General features: G+C 34.1%; 1 protein-coding gene across 1 annotated transcript in view; it reads right to left on the bottom strand.

Annotated features, from left to right (window-relative positions):
- Positions 1-280: 280 nt before the first annotated feature.
- The window catches only part of LOC136032776 (uncharacterized), a 45,890-nt gene continuing 25,368 nt past the window's right edge, over positions 281-20,802 (bottom strand). The window contains exons 5-7 of the mRNA XM_065713129.1: positions 15,884-16,110; positions 10,979-11,205; positions 281-709 (exon numbers count right to left, since the gene is read on the bottom strand). Coding sequence (XP_065569201.1) covers positions 610-709; positions 10,979-11,205; positions 15,884-16,110 — 554 coding nt within the window. The 3' untranslated portion in view covers positions 281-609. The remainder of the gene's footprint in view (positions 710-10,978; positions 11,206-15,883; positions 16,111-20,802) is intronic.

Genomic DNA, 20,802 nt, shown 5'->3' with positions numbered 1-20,802 from the left:
CAGCTAGCTTTGCTTCTTGCGCTCGGAGATGCTTTCACAAAAGCCAAAATTTAGCACGAAAGCCTGAGATGTACGGCTGCCCCATCCCCTCATATTTAGTATAATTGTAATCTATGATCTTTTCAAGTTTGAACATCGATATTTGACTCCATCAGAAGTAATCTTCGTTTTATATGTATCTATACCACAGAAAGAAAAAAGGCTTACAACTAGAAAATCTGTGCTTTGCATTTAAATATATTTTGCTAATAACGAAAGAAACAAAAAGTAACAATAAGAATTGAAAAAAGTCTTTATTCAGATTTCAGTTTTTATGCACTACGGGCATATGAGCACTTTTACAGACCTATAAAAAATAGTATATTGAAAAATCAACATGGATACCGACGCGAAGAAAAAAACACTTTACGAAAAGAAACAGTACGAATAAACTACGTTACAACATGGCCGGAATAGCTTGTCAACCTCAAATGTCCTGAGAAATTTGAAAAAGCGGAGACATTACTGACCATCTACACAACGAAATGCCCTTTCAAGGCATTAAAATACATAAAAATAACAAAAAAGAAAGTTCATAGATAGATGCCAAATCTAACAGAGACGAGGATGTTACCAATCATCTAGAAGATTATCATCGTCGTAATCATCCACCAGCTTTGTCATTCGAAAGAACTGGGATTCCGCTTCTGGCTTTGCTGGGGTGTTAGGCCTACAAGAAGATGAGAGAAAGATATTGTAAAATGTCTTCTGCATACCGTTCTGAATAGCTGTTAATGGGTAACCAATTAGCTTTCAATGAGAAAAACGAAACTCATATATAATCTCCGCAAAAGTTCACACTTAGCAGAGAAATATGTATTACAAATCTTCATTTTAATTAATTTATATTCGTTTTAAGTTTGACTTCCTGTCTGATCATATGAATTTTTAATATAGTTCTTTATTTTTGTTGACCCTCTTCCCTCATGATACTAACGTGCCTAGCTCGGTTGATAAGATACCCTAAATAAATAAGAAGCAAAATGTTAATGCATTATCCTTGCATTAACGGCTCATTATCCTTAATGCATTATAAAAGTACGATAAAATTACTCCTTGTTGAACATGAGATTATAAAAACTTACACATTAGTCCACGGACAATTTTAAAAGGGGTGGGGGGAGGTGCAAGAACTTGACCAAGAGACTAAGGTTTGAAGTTGTTTTTCTGTCTTTCGTCTGTTTTCTTGTATTTCTTCGATCTTGAATGAATAAGTTATCATTTCTTGTTTCGCTGCTTAACAGGGGCAATTTAGGTCTCTAAACTGAGCAGCATAATGTTGATTGTAGTTCAGTTTTTGCAAATTTTTGGTTGAAATAAACGCATGCCTACCTACCTGCCTACCAACATAGGAAACAAGTATTTTCTTTGAGATATTACAAATTGCAGCCCTTTCCATACATTTGTGGTCTTCCATGAAAGCCTACACCAACCTTGCTCAAAACTGTCGCTACCTTTGTTAGTTGCTGACGTTTGCTTAGATGATATCCTTACTAGAATGTTTCATAATGATAAAGCAGCTTTGCACACAGGAATAGGAACGAATGCTTTTCTCCACTCCATAATTGAAATGTTAAATATGTGAATCGCCCCACCTCATCTCTATTTTGCCATTCGTCGTGTAAAGCTTATTATGGCAAATTTTAGTATATTTTATTAATCTCGTTTACTTTTTATAGATCATTTCATACAGAGACATGTTTGTTTTTAATCACTTTTAAGGGTTTTTTTGTTGTTTTTGCTATTTCGGTTTTTCTTTATTTCTTTTTCCTCAATTCGACATAACCAGCGAATTAGGCCCTATTAGACTGCGTTTGAAATAAATATTATCTTTTCTTATCCATCTGAACTTTACAAAAATAATACCACCATGGAAGCATCCCACTTGAAAATGCTAAGACAAATCTTCAACATAAAAATGTTGCCAATCCTACGTTATAGAGGAGGGACATATATATATATATATATATATATATATATATATATATATATATATATATATATATATATATATATATATATATATATATATATATATATATATATATGTATATATATACATATAATATATATATATACATATATATATATATATATATATATATATATATATATATATATATATATATATACACATATATATATATATATATATATATATATATATATATATATATATATATATATATATATATATATATATATATATATATATATATACTAGCTGTAGGGGTGGCGCTTCGCGCCACCCCAACACCTAGTTGGTGGGGGCGCTTCGCGCCCCCCCCCAAGCCCCCCCGCGCGCGTAAGTCGTTACGCGCCATAATAGTTACGCGCCATTGTAGTTGTGTCCCTATGTCCCACCTGTGAATATAGATAGATATATATATATATGGTTTTAACTACGTAAAACTTGCGAATATACAACATTCTTTGCTGTCCCATTGTCTTTGCATATAAATAGATTGTCAGGTTTACCGACTCTTGAACATGCAACATATAATGGTCCATGGGAAAACAATCTGTATTCAGATCTATACCTCATGATTCTAATGATTGCCCTTGAGCTTTGTTGATGGTGATTGCTAATCGACCATTCCCTGTCCCGGTGTCCCGGTCGTCATTTACATCCCCCTGTTTCCCCCGGTGTCCCCGTTGTAGTTGTGTCCCTGTGTCCCGGTCGTCATTTATATTCCCTGTGTCCCGGTCGTCATTTGTATCCCGGTGTCCCGGTCTGTATATACATTCGTTTTTTAGTTTTGTTTTTCTCCTTTATTTTTTTCCTTTTTTTTTCTTTTTTAGCTTATTTAGATTTTTAGATTTTTTAGTTTTTTTATTAGTTTTTAGTTTTTTTTTCTTTTTAGTTTTTTTGTCCCGGTCGTCATTTATATCCCCCTGTTTCCCCCGGTGTCCCCGTTGTAGTTGTGTCCCTGTGTCCCGGTCGTCATTTATATTCCCTGTGTCCCGGTCGTCATTTGTATCCCGGTGTACCGGTCTGTATATACATTCGTTTTTTAGTTTTGTTTTTCTCCTTTATTTTTTTCCTTTTTTTTCTTTTTTAGTTTATTTAGATTTTTAGATTTTTTAGTTTTTTTATTAGTTTTATTTTTGTAGTTTTTGCCTTTTTTTAGTTTTTTCAGTTTTTTTTTTAGTTTTTTATTGGTTTTTACCTTTATTTTAGCTTATTTTTTAGTTTTTTCCTTTTTTTTAGTTTTTTTTTAGTTTTTAGTTTTTTTAGTTTTTTACCTTTTTTTAGTTTTTTTAGTTTTTTTAGTTTTTTAGCTTTTTTATTTTTTTTATTAGTTTTTAGTTTTTTTTGTAGTTTTTGCCTTTTTTTTAGTTTTTTTAGTTTTTTAGCTTTTTTATTAGTTTTTAGTTTTTTTTGTAGTTTTTGCCTTTTTTTAGTTTTTTTAGTTTTTTAGCTTTTTTATTTTTTTTATTAGTTTTTAGTTTTTTTTTGTAGTTTTTGCCTTTTTTTAGTTTTTTCAGTTTTGACGTCACCTGATCCAGTTTTTTCAGGTGACGTCACCTGATCCACGATCCACAGATCCACAGACAACTTATTTTTATATATATAGATAGTTTTTTTTTTTTACTTATGTCCTGGTCGTCATTTATACTCCCTGTGTCCCGGTGCTTTGTTGATTGCTAATCGAACATTCCTTTTGTCCTGGTCGCTTTCTCTTTGAGTGTCGTCATTTATTAGTTTTTTCCTTTTTTTCTTTTTAGTTTTTTATTGGTTTTTACCTTTATTTTAGCTTATTTTTCAGTTTTTTCCTTTTTTTTATTTTTTTTTTATTTTTTATTTTTTTTTAGTTTTTTACCTTTTTTTAGTTTTTTTAGTTTTTTTAGTTTTTTAGCTTTTTTACTTTTTTTATTAGTTTTTAGTTTTTTTTTTTGTAGTTTTTGCCTTTTTTTAGTTTTTTCAGTTTTTTTTTTTAGTTTTTTATTGGTTTTTACCTTTATAGTTTTTTTAGTTTTTTAGCTTTTTTATTTTTTTTATTAGTTTTTAGTTTTTTTTGTAGTTTTTGCCTTTTTTAGTTTTTTCAGTTTTGACGTCACCTGATCCAGTTTTTTCAGGTGACGTCACCTGATCCACACATCCACAGACAGACAACTTATTTTTATATATATAGATATATATATATATACATATAATATATGTATATATATACATATAATATATATATACATATATATATATATATATATATATATATATATATATATATATATATATATATATATATATGTATATATATGTATCTATATATATATATATATATATATATATATATATATATATATATATATATATATATATATATATATATATATATATATATATATATATATATATATATATATATATATATACATATAATATATATATACATATATATATATATATATATATATATATATATATATATATATATATATATATATATATATATATATATATACATATAATATATATATATACATATATATATATATATATATATAATATATATACATATATATATATATATATATATATATATATATATATATATATATATATATATATATATATATATATATATATATATATATATATATATATATATATATATATATATATATATATATATATATATAGTTGCTTTTTTATCATTGAGGAATAAAGATCGCAGAGAATTTTGGGAATAACTAGATCTCCGATGCCAAGGCCCCGTGAGTGTTGCAGCAACTGCGACCGATGGGGACAGTTGTGAAGCAGCACATACAACTATACTTCAGGGGTAATAAGCTTGTATGCTCCCGAATCATGATTGCAGATGTGCTATGATTACTGTAAGTAGTTAATTGTATGGTTGATTTGTAAATAAAGACTTCTGAAATAAGTTTTGCGTGCAAGAACTAATCGTCAAACTCTGCATCAATATTGTTTTTGTTGTTTTTTTTTATCAGTATTAAGCCTTCGATAAATTGTGGCCAGAGAATCTTCGACCCTTCCATTCGAGGAATCCCAGCCCAAACCATCCCCTTAAAGGTGGAAACTATGATTAATGGCACTAATAGTTTTCATCATTTTGCGCAAAGAATATTTTTTTGTGCGTATATGTAGTAAATTCACCGACTTTACATTAAGATACAGAAATTTTGCTTTTAAGTCTAAGTTTCCCAGAAAATATATGATACGTTTTACTGTATAAACTTTTATTTCTGAATGCACGATTGATTTTTTGGATATACGATAGCGCATGTCTTCTTGCTTCCTTTTCACGGCATTAAACGTCTAAGATTATAATAAACATAAAGAATTTTAATTTTAAAAAAAATTCTCGAAATCAGGATTTCCATATTATTTCCCAAAAATTATTGAGATATACAGAAATTCACTCAGGTTATCGAAGAGACAATACGAAGTCCTACAAGTATTCAAAGTTATGTGATTTCAAAAATGTTAAGCTTTGAAGCGAGTGAAGCGAGGGTGTTTTACTTAAGACAGACTGTAGGAAATTCGCAGAACCAAAAATTCGAATAGAAAAGTTACAGAGATAATTTTATCTCTGAAAAAGAAAATGTAATCTTGGATTCTCAGAAGACCAAGAACTGTCTATTTACGTTGGAAGGAAATTCTAACTTGTCTAAAAAAGATAAATATAAGAAGTCCAAAGCCTCTTGCCAATTCGAACTAAGGCAGTTAATCTTTGAGCTACAAATCCAAGGGTAGAATGAGTCTCAGGATATTCCAAGCCTAGGAATAAGAGGAAACAAAATTTTGGATAAGCTAGCATCTCAATAAATGAAATCAGCGAAACCGGGACCGAATGTTCTTGTAACTCTTCGGGACCAAATGAGAACCATTAGCACCATAGAATAAAAAAAAACTGTCATTTGCACTTTGAAAAAAAAAGGGAACATATAGCTATGCATCGCCGTACAAAAACGCAGAGCCTCATCCCAGCAAAAGAAAGATTTACTTGCAAGCAATCGATTCCTGCAACCCTCAATCAAGAAGAAGAGACTACAGCGTGCTGTCTTTGAATGCGCAACACTTGATTTTCTCATCCTAAGGTACGAATGAGAGAACTCAGATTTAAGATTTAATATAACATTGAACGGTTTTTTGTAAACCACTGGAAACTTTACAGACTTCATTGAAACTATTCTGCCCCATTTGACAATTCTCATGGCTAGGAAAACATTTGAGTTTACATCTCTTGCAACTTCAGGGCTAGATTCAGCTAGCCACGAGAAAATAAAAGCTACAAAAACAACAGTGTTGTTCCGCAACTCAAATATCCTTCTATTTAAACAATCCGTCAAGTTTCATTAATTATATATGTGTTAAACTTTTATTCTTTTCAAATTACCAAGAGTTAATTTAAACCATTTATCTATTTCTTATTCTTTAAGAAGTGAACACCTGGGATCTTTCTAGGAGGTCCCCTGCGGCATCTGCGACACAAGGCAAATACCATCATTTTTATTCTTATTCTATAAAAAGTTGTTTTACTACCCTCTATGGGGTTCAAATACAGTGAAAAAAAATCAGTGGGACTGGATTTTCCCTCGTCTTCCTGCAATTTATTCCAAGGGCCAAGGTGGCAGCCAAGGGACAGGCAGATGCTTCCGGATATCACTGAGTTGTCTCAATAAATGAATAAATAAAAAATATAATCACAAAATTCAGAGTAAGTTAAACAAAACCCGTGCGTTTCTTCTTTCAAACTGAATTTTGGTAAGGCACACAGAAATTGAAAAATAAATAAAGGCAATCTTATTAGTCTTTTATTCAGGGAGTCAATTACCTCCCCAAAAATATGTCTTTCCAGCATCAAACAGTTCGTGGTAACGAACTGTAAGTAAGGAGCGACCCGTCTCAATAATAACCAAACTCTAAAAAACACATTTAGATGCCAATAGATGCATCAAAAGAATTGAATTTTTATACTGATTTTATATATATAAGTTTCATCAAGTTTAGTTCTACCCATCAAAAGTTATGAGCCTGAGAAAATTTGCCTTATTTTCGAAAAAGGACGAGACACCCCCTAAAATTAATAGAATCTTAAAGATAATCACATCATCAGATTCACCGTATCAGAGAACCCTACTGTAGAGGTTTCAAGCTCCTATATGCACAAATGTGGGATTTTGTATTTTTGCCACAAGAAAGATCACAGATGCGTGTTTATTTGTTTTATTTTTCTCAAGGGTGATCGTATCGACCAATTGGTCCTAGAATTTTGTAACAGGACTCATTTGAACGGATATTTGAAGTTCTAGTGCCCTTTTTAAGCGATCAAAAAAATTGGAGAGCAACTAGGCTCCCTCCCACGCTCATTTTTTCCTAAAGTCACCGGATCAAAATTTTGAGATTGCCATTTTCTTCAGCATAGTTAAAATATCTATTAACTACGTCTTTGAGAACGACTTCATCACCACAGTCCCCATGGGAAGAGCTGCAAGTTATGAACTTTGCCCATTGTTTACATATAGTACTTTTTAATCGTAAGTATAGCCTACAGACGTTTTCAGGGGGATTTTTCTGGTGGGGGTGAGGGGATTGGGTTAATAGGAAGATCTTTCCAAGGAGGAATTTTTCACGGAGGAGATAATTTCTATGAAGGCATGCTGTATATCCCAGCGTTATTCAAAGAACGATCAGAAATGAAATTAAAAAAACAAGTTTTCAACTGAAAGTAGGGAGCAATATTAAAACTTAAAACGAACAGAAATTATTACGTATATGAGGGGGTTCGTCCCCACAACAATACCTCATTGTTCACGCGAAAGTATTTTTAGTAATTTCAAAAGAGCTATGTATTCTAGTTTAACGGCCTATGTGATTCAGGGGTCATTCTTAAAGAATTGGAAATAAAATTCGAACTTTTTCGTAAAGAGCGAGGTACTGAAAAGGGGGCGAACCCCCTCATATTACGCATATGAAGGAGATCACCCCCTCGTCAATACCTCGCTCTTTACGCTAAAGTTCAAATTTTGTAAAACAATGGCCAATATAATCAATAATTTGTTTTTGTTATTGTCCGGCCAATCTTAGCATTTAATTTTACCTTAAGCAGCTTCATAACTATGATTTTTATGTGACAATAAACCAAAGATGTCGTATGTGTTCTACTTGTGGTTTTTAATAAATAAAAAAAAAACAAGTTTTTCCAACTGAAAGTAAGGAATAACATTAAAACTTAAAACGAACAGAATTATCTATCTATCTATATATATATATATATATATATATATATATATATATATATATATATATATATATATATATATATATATATATATATATATATATATATATATATATATATATATATATATATAAATAAGTTGTATGTTTGTTTGTACACACATGACGTTATTATAAATATATAAGGCTTTGTATATGACGTCATTGTAAGTATATAAGGGGGCGATTCAAAGAGAAATTTAAGTATAAATCCTACAATGGCAGAAAAAACAGTCGAGGAATCAAATCGTGTGAGAAATTTTAGCATAAATCCTAGAATGGCAGAAGAAACAGTCGAGGAAGCGGCTCAAAGAGGTAATGCCAAAAGGCTTGCGGCTAAAAGAGAAAAGTTAGAACAGAAAGCGTGCCGAGGAATCACAAGAACAACGTGAAAACAGGCTTGCGTCTCAAAAAGAAATTCACAAAAAAAAAATCGTGCCGAGGAATCACAAGAACAACGTGAAAACAGGCTCGCGGCTCAAAGAGATAATACCAAAAGAAGCGTGCCGAGGAATCGCAATTTCTTGGGGAATCAGATATTCTTTCCAATTTTTTTTTATCGTGCATTAGTATCACCATGGCTCTTGAACTTAAGGATATAAGTTTCAAACAGTTCGAAAAATATTTTGCTGTCCTTTTTGGGGTTGATACCCCAGATTAAAATCGTTTCTGTTCATTAGGGTTTCCTTGGCACGAAGACTTGTGGCGTTAAGTGTCAAGCCGTCCAGACAAAGATGTCTTCTGAACCCTTCTCAGACCCAATTTTCAGGCAAACCTATTTACACATTTTTTTTTCTCTATTAGGATCCCCTTGGCCAACAAACTCACGGGTGCAAGTTTCAAAACCTTTAGAAAAACAATTCTTTGATCGATCGCTTGGTGGCTCTTTCGGGGGAACCGATATTTTTTTTCTTTTGCAATGGGGACCCAAAAACATAGAATACAAGTTTTCAGGCGATCGAAAAAATTTTGACCTTTTTTAGCTTTATTTTCGGAGGACCCTTGCCACCCTTTTTCCATTAGGTTCCTCTCAGCCAAGTGCATACGGCTGTAAGTTTTGAACCGATCAGGGACAAAAGAAACTTGGCGCATTTCCAGGCCCCTTAACACCCTCCCTCCTCTACATAAGGTGTGTTTCTATTGGTATAGAGAACGATTCCTGAAGGATTCGAGGTAATGCGACACCCAAAACAGACATACCCACGTTTTCCATCATAAAACCTATCTGTAAACAGTTGGCAATTTGCATAACTTAAAACCTTTACGCTAGGGGCGTGGTCAAGTTATTCCTGGAGACGTATTGTTTGCATTATTTGCAAATTCTGAGAAAAATGGCTATCTCGAAAATTTTTTATCAGATGTATTGGGGGTAAGAGGGGTAGTGGTGGTGCCAGAAAAATAGCTGAGTCGACTTGATGCCCTTTAAAAAGGATATGAAATCTGTGAATTTCCAATCGAATGAGCCACCTCCCTTTCAATAAAAAAGTGATAGAAAAAAAATAGACGAGAGGGATTTGACTCCTTACTCTCGAGCGGTGCCTGGGAAATGTTGCATTTCCAGACTAGTAAAAGTTGTATATGATGAACGGCTTAAATTGGACAACATACCGTTCTGGTGTTCCCAGCAAGAAAACTACTATATCATATCAGCTGTTCATATATGCATGGAACTGTTGTCCATGCCCTAGGTCGAGGCAGTTATTTTCTTTGTAGTTTTAAAACTAGGCTAGAAAACTCAAAGATTCAAGAAAGATAACTTGACCTAAACTTCTCTCGTAGCCTTTGTTTTCTTTTTAAAAGGATGTTCAGAGAAAGCTTTTCTTAAATTGCATTTTTAAATTAAGTACACAAGTATTTGGGGGCAGGTACTGACAGGTTTGAATAATAAGTGTTCCCTAAATAAATTATAAACTTACCCATTATCTTTAGCTCAATTCCGTGGGATGAGGCAGCTTTTAAGGTGCAGTCGGCTTAAGCATTTAAGGAGAAATTTATTTAATGCTCGAGAGGTTGTACTCCTTCTCAGATCCTTCAATCCACACTAGATAGGTAACTGTCGTATGTGATTTTCATTAAAATATTTATGTTTCAACAGCATTCAGAGAATGCTCCTGATTGGTCTGAAGTCATAATCAAGTTTCCAAATTTGTTACCAATTAGCGTACAAATCAAGCTGGGTGTTTTATTTCTACTATTGGTGCTGCTTAAGAATTGTTGATGTTTCTGATTAAAAACTTAAGGCCAACATTAAGTTTTAAATAAAAACACAAGAAATACAGGTTTGGTATGTGTGTTTCATACAATGTTTAAGTTTCATTCAAGCTGACTGGTATAACATCGAAGTTAAAATAACAAGATCTTTGTAGACCCCTGGGCAAGGACCCTAAATTATGCAATTAGTTTATTACGACAGAGACTACACAATTATATTTGAACGCCAAGGTGAACATTTAGAACTTTTGTGAAATCAGTCATATAAGACTTTTCGATTGCATAGTTGAAGGACCTATAGTAGGGCCCTTGAGGCAGGAGTTTACAAAAAGTAGCTTAATTAAAATTACCAGTACAAATAGTAATTTTTTAGATGATTCCATGATCAAAGAGCAAAGAAAAAAAAAACAGATATAAAAGAAAGAAAAAACATAGATAATGGAAAACTGAAAAATAACTTACTCCTTTTACCATTCTTACCTGGCTCTGTTAGAAAAGCTTCTCATTTCAACATGAGGAAAAAAATTATTGATCTTCGTTTGAACTGGAGATTCCACCTTTTTCGGACAACTGATTTCTTTCCCCAAAATCTTGGAAACATGTTTCTGACTAGGACCATTGTAAAGGGAAAGCTTGGGCTTCGTTGGCTTTGACTGAGTAGAGATCTGATTAAAATTGGCATATTTCTCTTTTATTAACATTCGAGGCTACAAAAAAAAAGAAAGAAAAGAATATTACTAAGCAATGTAATTTATCCATTATTTGAGGTTCTCAAGAGCAAAAACCAATTTTTAGAGCATTTCAGCAATGGCTTGCAGATTCGTAGAACATCCTGATTTTTTATTTGTCGAACATTAATTTAATTTTGGGTGAATTTTATTAGAGGTCTAGTAAGACACGGGGAATGAGCAACCTGAACCAAAAATAAGATACTTTATTTTATTGAAAATGTCTACGGAAACAGAGGGATTGTCACAACGGTGAAGCCGTTTATTTTCCTCTACAGTAATGGCACTTTCCGGCAGCATATGTTCACAGCATGCGCAGCAAGTTTTTTAAGAATTTCTTATTGATTTTGCAGTTGATAGTAAGAATATGCTTGTCGCGTTTGGCATCCAAGTTTCACCAGAGATCAGAATATGAAATTAGAGGGGCCATTAAGCATAAGAATCGTTCAGTTCTGGCAAAAAGCATCAAAATTGGTGGAAATATAGAATAAAGTAAGAGTGATGGAAAAATGTTATAATAAAAATTGAAAAGGACAAATTTACTTGAACTATCTTTTAAATATTTCAAACCTCCACAAAAACTTGAAAAGTTCAAATTTACTTGAGAAAAACTTACAAAAAAGTACTAAAATTCTTTGACTAAAACTTAAGAAAGAAGAGTTTACTAAGGAAACAAGAGCGAAGAGCTCATATGGCACTTGTGACGAGGCGAGAAGAGCTAAGAGCCAAGAGATCACATGGTATGAGCTCTAACAAAATTCTATGAATCAATAGATTGATTTAAAAAGGAAAATAAGAGGCTTAATGCCGGTCAAGATTTAAAATAAGAGCTCTGAGTCACAAAGTCCTTCTAAATATCAAAATTCATTAAGATCCGATCACCCACTCGTAAGTTATAAATACCTAATTTTTTCTAATTTTTCCTCTCCCTTTTGCCCCCCAGATGGCCGAATCTGGGAAAACGACTTTATCAAGTCAAATTGTGCAGCTCCCTGACACGCCTACCAATTTTCATCGCCCTAGCACGTCCAGAAGCACCGAACTCGCCAAATCACTGAACCCCTCCCCCCAACTCCCCCAAAGAGAGCGAATCCAGTACGATTCTGTCAATCACGTATCAAGGACATTTGTTTATTCTATCCACCAAGCTTCATCCCGATTCCTACACTCCAAGTGTTTTTCCGAAATTTCCCCCTCCAAATCCCCACAATGTCAAAAGATCTGGTCGGGATTTGAAATAAGAGCTCTGAGACATGAATTCCTTCGAAAAATCAAATTTCATTACGATCCGATCATCTATTCGTAAGATATAAATACTCCAATTTTCATGTTTTCCAAGAATTCCGGTTCCCCCCTCCGACTCCCCCGAATGTCACAGGATCTGGTCGGAATTTGAAATTAGAACTTTAAAGCACAAGATCCTTCTAAATATCAAATTTCATTAAGATCTGGTCACCCTTTCGTAAGTTACAAATACCTCAATTTTCAAAATTACCCCCCCCCCCCCAATTCCACCAAAGAGAGCAGATCCGGTCCAGTTATGTCAGTCACGTATCTTAGCCAGGTTTATATTCTTCCCATCCAGTTTCATCCTGATCTCACCGCTTTAAGTATTTTCTAAGATTTCCGGTCCCCAACTTCCCCCCCCCCCCCGATTACGCTTGATTCGGTTGAGATTTAAAATAAGATATCGGAGTTACGAGGTCCTTCTAAATATGACGTTTCATGAAGATCCGATCACTCCTTCGTAAGTTAAAAATACGTCATTTTTCTTATTTTTCAGAATTACCCCCCCCCCCCCCGCAATTGAGCGGATCCGTTCCAATTATGTAAATCACGTATGCAAGACTTCTGCTTATTTTTCCAACCAAGTTTCATCCCAATCCCTCCAATCTAAGCGTTTCCCATCATTTTAGGTTTCCCCACCCCAAACTTTCCTCAATGTCACCAGATCCGGTCAGGATTTAAAATAAGAGCTTTGAGACACGATATCCATCTAAAAATCAAATTTCATGGGGATCCAATCACCCGTTCGTAAGTTAAAAATACCTCATTTTTTCTAATTTTTCAGAATTAACCCCCCCCCCCCCCAACTACCCCAAAGAGAGCAGATCCGTTCTGGTTACGTCAATCATGTATCTAGGACTCGTGTTTTTTTTTTCACCAAGTTTCATCCCGATCCCTCCACTCTAAGTTTTTTCCAATTTTTAGGTTTCTCCCTCCCAACTCCCCCCCCCCCCCAATGTCACCAGATCCGTTCGGGTTTAAAATAAGAGCTCTGAGCCACGATATCCTTCTAAATATCAAATTTCATTGAGATCTGATCACCCGTTCGTAAGTTAAATATACCTCATTTTTTTCAGAAATACTCCCCCCCCCCAACAACCCAAAAGAGAGCGGATCCGTTCCGTTTATGTCAATCATCTATCTAGGACTTGTGTTTATTTTTCCCACCATGTTTCATCCCGATACCTCCACTCTAAGTGTTTTCCAAGTTTTAGGTTTCCCCCTCCCAACTCCCCGCCCCCATCACCAGATCCGGTCGGGATTTAAATTAAGAGCTCTAAGACACGATATCCTTCTAAACATCAAATTTCATTGAGATCCGATCACCCGTTCGTAAGTTGAAAATACCTCATTTTTCTAATTTTTAAGAATTACTCCCCCCCCCAACTACCCCAAAGAGAGCAAATCAGTTCCGATTATGTCAATTATGTATCTGGGACTTGCGCTTATTTTTCCCATCAAGTTTCATCCCGATCCCTCCACTCTAAGTGTTTTCCAAGATTTTAGGTTTCCCCCCTCCAACTCCCCCCAATATCATCAGACCCAGTCGGAATTTGAAATAAGAGCTCTGAGACACAATATCATTCCAAACATCAAATTTCATTAAGATCCAATCACCCGCTCATAAGTTAAAAATACTTCATTTTTTCTATTTGTTGCGAATTAACCGGCCCCCACTCCCCCCCAGATGGTCAAATCGGGAAAACAACTATTTCTAATTTAATGTGGTCCGGTCCCTGATACGCTTGCCAAATTTCATCGTCCTAGCTTACCTGGAAGTGCCTAAAGTAGCAAAACTGGGACCGACAGACAGACCGACAGAATTGGCGACTGCTATATGTCACTTGGTTAATACCAAGTGCCATAAAAAAAAGAAGTACTTAGCTGAATACAATTAAGAGATTAGAAATTTTCTCAACTAAATTTGAAAACACAAAATAACATGGACAAAAACTCAAAAGAGGAATTCAATTGAACAATAAACTATAATTTTAAACTATTAATAAACTATAATTTAACACCTCATACATGGATTGAATACATTAAAATGTAAGAACAAAAAAAGAAATCGTCTACTAGAGATTTCGAGAGGGATTCTGGGCAAAAGACCCTGAGGAAGCGTAGCTACCTGTTTGCTAATGAAAAAGGAATCACAAATTGGTTGGAAATGCCTTATACTACTTGTTAAGTACACATTTTCATTTGGCGAAAAAAGGAAAATGTTGACAAAAGAATTGCGAGGCCCTTTAATCTTAAAATACGGACTAGAAAAAGATAAGCCGTTTATAAACCCTTCTTTACTAACTAGAAAACACCTTATAGTACTTGATAAGTACACTTTTTCATTTGGCGAAAAAAAGAAAATGTTGACAAATGAATTGCGAGGCCCTTAAATCTTAAAATACGGAGTAGAAAAAGAAAAGTAATACAAACCCTTTTTTAATAACTAGAAAAGGTTAGTTCTATCAGAAAATATCGAAGTGGGTGATTTTTTTCTAGACTCCAGCCAAAAAGAATTCTCAAAATAAATTCCTTATGCCTAATAGATGTCCTAGAACAATATAAGTTACTTAATTAGATATATTTCACCTAGAAGTCTTTTCTATTGCACATCTGAAGTTCAAGACTACTCAGTTTTTAGAATTAAAATCAGCTGATTTTCTGTTTTTTAGACTGTAAATGAAGCATAAACACAGCTAAATGCATCGAGTTTTTTGAATGCAGCTACTATTACCCATATACTTTAACTTATATCTGCTGTACGAAACACGTACGGGTGTATTTTGGAGGACTTACTTCAGTTAAGGATAGGGGGAAGGGGTAAAAGAAAAATCTAAACAGGACAATTACGTAGAAAACGATAGACATAATAGAGGAAATTGTGGTAAGATTGAGATTTAGATCGGGCCCGAGAGACTCCTATGTGAATGCTGGATCAGACATAAATTTAGAAGGAGTTTTTTTTTTTTTTGGAGGAGAGATTGCTTTGATTCAAGTCAGACGAATGAAGTAGACACAGCTGCCACACCTTGTTAACTTTCCCAGCATTATCAATTGCCGTGTCAATTGCTCAAAATTATTCTAATATTATTATACTTTTTTAAGGAAAAACAGAGTACAACTTTATCGTTTTTCAGACCATATGGCAGATTTTAGGAGGCGAGCACTGGAATTGGCTAGGGTCCAGCTTAATTTTGTTCAGTATCACTTAAATTCTCATAACTTTATACGAAAAAAAAATATCCTAACAATCAGAAAAAAAATACGGCCTGTTCTCACCTACGGCCCCAGGAAACCCAGATAGACACATATTATGTGATATTTCTCCCTTTTTACGCGGCTTTTTCTTACCAATGCACAAAAGAATCACCTTTTTACAGGATTTCGGTGCTTTAGGGTGTTCTGTTCCAGCTAGAATTTGCTCTTCAGGTTGAGCAACATTTGAATTAGACTGATTTTTCATTGCTTCAGTCAGCTGAGGATGAAAACTTCGTTCAATACAAGCATCTATATCATCCAAGGTCTCATGAATACTATTAAACAATCGCTGGGTCTGGTCATGGTCAGTCTTACTTTTAGTAATGAAAGAATCAATTTCTAAAAGATAATAAAAATGGACTTAAATAAATAATTATTTTCAAGCTTTATATAGAGAATATTAACTTCATCAGCAACAAGACCTATTAACACCTGCTGAAATTATTTCAAATCATGTTAAAACAAATTCAATGTGAACACAATATACATGATGCTATCGTCAGGAAATCATTAGGGTCCTAAAGTGTGCTGCTGTTTTGAAGAAGAAGAAGAAGAGCAAGACTGAAATATAAAGTAAATGGAAAAATGCTTTGAAAAGAGGAAAACAAAATACAAAAGAGCCCAATACGTAAACAAATACTAACTATAAGTCCAGGACAAATACTAAATGGCTTGCAATGTATTATCACTAGCGGTAGGTTCTTTTTTTTTAAGGCGCAAAATTCAAACAATTTCAAAGAACAAGTCTATTTCCCCTACACGCCGTCACCTAGAACAGCATTTGAGAGACGATCGTATGGTTCTCAAAGTGTTAAGAACTAGAACTAAAATCAAAAGAAACTAGATACGCGTCGGCTATCATAGGGTTTATTGACAATACCCCAGCAAAAAGCAAACCTTAGGGCATTAAGCCAAAATTTTCAGGGCTACTAATATTACTACCACTTTTGCTACTACTTCTACTACTACTCCTGCTTCTAATACTGCTGCTATGGAACTAAATTAAAATAGTGTAAGTGCATCTAGGTTGTCAAAATTGTATAGGCGGGATATCTTGGGACTGAAATAGGGTATAAAGTAGAAACTTACAAGGAAAGTTTACGTTACTTTAAAGCTAAATGAAAAGACATAATATGCATGCTGGTTGTCAATAAGAACGTATCAGCAATATCTCGTGAACGGTTGCGAGTTTAGTTTAAACACATACGAGTTTCTCAAAATTATACTTAAAGTTGTAATTGAAAAGCTAGTTTTAATCGTAAAATTCTAGCAATACAAATTTGCAATACTGCGACATCATTAAATTAAAGAACAAAAAATAGCAGATGGGGAAAGAAAGGAAAATGAGATTGAAAATTCCCTGTTTGAAAGGAGCATGGAATTAGGAAAAAAGGAACAAAGAGGAAAAATAGTTGAATTAATAGGGTTAAAAAAGTACAGAAAACATATAATTTGGTAATAAGTCAAAACCTGCGAAACGAAGAATTACAATACAATGTATATGCATTGTACTTATAGACCTCGATTAAGAATACATTGTTACATGAAAATTTAAATTAAAGTTAATCAATTCGATCAATTCTTTCTGTTTCTTAGGAATAATTTTCTTTTTATATAGACATATTTCCGAAAAGTAAAATTTCAGGGGGTGAGTTTAGACTTTCACTTGAGAGATTTATAGAGGAAATATTTCGTAAATTTCAAAATGAGTGAAATAATTACTCCCTTGGAGGGGGGGGGGGTTGCTCATATGGTCGTTTAGACGCAAAAGGAAAACATCTATTTGTACGTTGCGAACAAACATTAACGACTGAAAAACCATGATTTAAATCTGAAATTACACACTCTATAAATTTTCTTATTTTTATTTTTTACTTTTCTTCCCTGCAATTCATAAGAGAAAAGTTACACATTCCCAAACAACATAATATTTAAAATCACGAATTCGGATATATTACAAAATTCCTTCCAAGCTGAACTGAGAACAGAGCTGTGTGCAAAGTAGAAATCTCTTTACCCTGTCATTACTTACATTTCTTTTGACACTGTTTAATTATTTTCCCTTTTACAACCAAATTCCTCTTGTTTCTTTTGAAAGAAAGCACGAATGTTTGACGCAAAATAAGCGTTTACGAAAAGAGATGTTTCTTCATATTCTTTGTCATTCTTTGAATATCACGTTAATTAAAATAGTACAAAATGAACACTCAAAAAATAGATACAACGGTTAGAGCCAGTATTCTAGTTTTGAAGTAAAAAGAAAAGAAAAAAAATGGTCAATTACCATACACAGACGTAAAAAGCCACAGTTCTTTTCAGGATGAAAAGGATATCAAGAAAAAGACAATTACCATTTTATAGTATTCACCCCAAATAGCACAAAAAAAACCGAAGAATTTTGAGGTAAGGTCAGTAACATTTATAAGGATTTAACTGAACAGCAATTTTTAACAACGATAACCGATTTTTTTATAATTTCAAAGAGAGCCTCAACCTCCTCAAATACAATGTGACGTTAAATCCAAACGAAAAGTGCATCATTGAAATCACCTTCGTCGTAAACCCGTTATCGTAAATCCCCCTATCTTATAAAAGAAGACAACCATATTTAAGTAGATGGCACTGACCTGAGCCTTGTTTCCCTCCAGTGCTAACAGAGCTGGAAAATTGTAAATGATAGCTAAGAGCGCAATTTGTTTTCTGTCTGTTTATGAATATCTCCGAATTTTCTTTCCTATATATTTATGTTGCGAAAGCAACACTTTGGTTTTGTTCCGGTTTTTGTTTTCCTATGCTGCCGATCTCAGCTTATTCCCAGAAACTGGTAGCCTAATGGTTTAACCTGTGCAGTTTTTACGGAAAGTGTGGACCTCAGGCCGGATTGATGAATATGACATTGAATTTTGGAAAGCTCCACAGAAAAAAAAGAAAGATTTACAGAAGCAAAAATGTGGCATTTTCCCACGGGTCCGAAAGTGCTGCCATCTATTGTTTCTACCCATTTCTGCTCGTGATTTCAGCTGAGTTTATCATTCGGTTTTCCGGACTTGGGATTGCGGTAGAGAAATGGTATCAGATGTGCCAAATAAACTTTGTTGTTTTTTCAACGTTGAGGAATAGCCTTTGATGATGTGATTACTGATCGATATCGAAGAAACAAAACCAAAGTATTGCTCTCGCAACACTTTAGTCGGTGAAGCCGGACAAAGGTTGCCGCAACACTTCACGTTGTCCGGACAACGTAGGTCTAGTTTATTTCCAAGCTGGTATTTTTTTACATTTCCTACCAGACTCAATTGGTTCTGAGAATTAGGCCCAGCCATTTCAGTTGGCTAATTCATCTGTTTCCACGAGGTAAGAGAAAGTTGGTTGTTTATATTGTTAGTAAACAATAGAAAGCGGAAGAAAACCTCCAATTTCTTCCAATAGGAGCTTCAGACATATTATAATAGTGATATTACACGACATATTATACCGTGGATAGTTTCCACCTTCAGAATAAAAACAAATTTCGTGTTGTTCATTCTTGTCTTTCTTGAGTACACATATAAATATGCGAGTTTAATACTCAAGCCTTATATAACTTTTTTAAACTACAAACGAGCAATATTAATTGACAAGTTTTTTCATGAAAGTACAGACCATGTTGAAACTTAAAATGAACAAAAGTAATTGCTTTGCTACTACTACTACTACTACTAATAACTCACTGCAGAACCAAGCCGCCTGAGGCCAACACAGCTACGCACGCTCCTCCTCCAACCTAATCTATTTAAAGCCTCCCTCTTTACACCCTCCCAGGAAGTTCCCATTTCCTTTAAATCCTTATTTATGACATCCTCCCAACCCAGACAAGGACGACCTGCTTTCCGTGTAGCCCCAGACGGTTGGCCAAAAAGGACAATCTTCGGTAATCTGTCATCCTTCATCCGTAGAACGTGGCCTAGCCATCTCAACCTTTCTTTCATTATAGCCCTAGAAAGCGGGATTGAACCACATTTTTCGTACAACCTACTGTTTGAAATACGGTCAGTCAGCCGGGTACCCAGAACAATCCGTAGGCAATTTCTCTGGAAAACATCTAGTAAATTTTCATCTGCTTTTCGGAGTGTCCATGCTTCAGAGCCATATTTGACCACTGTCATCACTGTAGCTTCCAATATTCTAATCTTGGTTTGTAGGCTTATCTTTCTATTCTTCCAAACTTTTTTTAACTGTGAAAAAACACCCTGAGCTTTAGCTATTCTACTTTTAACATCTTCACTGCTCCCACCATCTTTACTAATAATACTACCAAGGTAACTGAAGCTCCCAACCTGATCAATCTTTTCGTTACCTAAGGTCACCTGTTCATCTTCACTTATTCCTAACCTTAGTGACTTAGTCTTCTTAACATTAATTTTCAAGCCTATTTTAGCACCCTGAACTCGTAAAACCTCTAAAAATTCATTCATTTTGCTCACACTTTCATCTAATATGCTTAAATCATCAGCATAATCTAAGTCCAGGAGCGTTCTTCCTCCCCATTTGATTCCATGGTCTCCAATTGCCTTTCCTGTGCTCCTTAAGACGAAGTCCATCAAAATGATCCATATAAAGGGGGATAGAACACAACCCTGCTTAACTCCTGATTTAATACAAAACCAGTTGCTAACCTCATTTCCTACCTTAACCGCAGCAGTATTATTCTCGTACATAGCGCAAATCACTTTAATGTATTTTTCTGGTATACCATATAACGATAAGACCTTTGTTAACGCTGTTCTATCAACAGAATCGAAAGCTTGCTCATAATCGATAAAACTAAGGACCAAAGGTGTTTGACAACGAAGAGACTTCTCAATTATTAACCTAAGAGTGAAAACATGGTCGACACATCCTCTACCTTTTCTAAAACCGCATTGTTCTTCCCTTAAAACTTTGTCTACAGCATGTCTCAGTCTAAAAAGTATCATATTACTCAGTAATTTGCTACCTACAGAGACCAGACTAATGCCTCGATAATTCCGACATTCACTCTTGTCACCTTTC

This window comes from Artemia franciscana, chromosome 11 (genome assembly GCF_032884065.1).
Source record: "Artemia franciscana chromosome 11, ASM3288406v1, whole genome shotgun sequence".
NCBI lineage: Eukaryota > Metazoa > Arthropoda > Branchiopoda > Anostraca > Artemiidae > Artemia > Artemia franciscana.
Note: the sequence above shows the minus strand (reverse complement) of the source record. Positions and strands in the feature narration are given on the sequence as shown.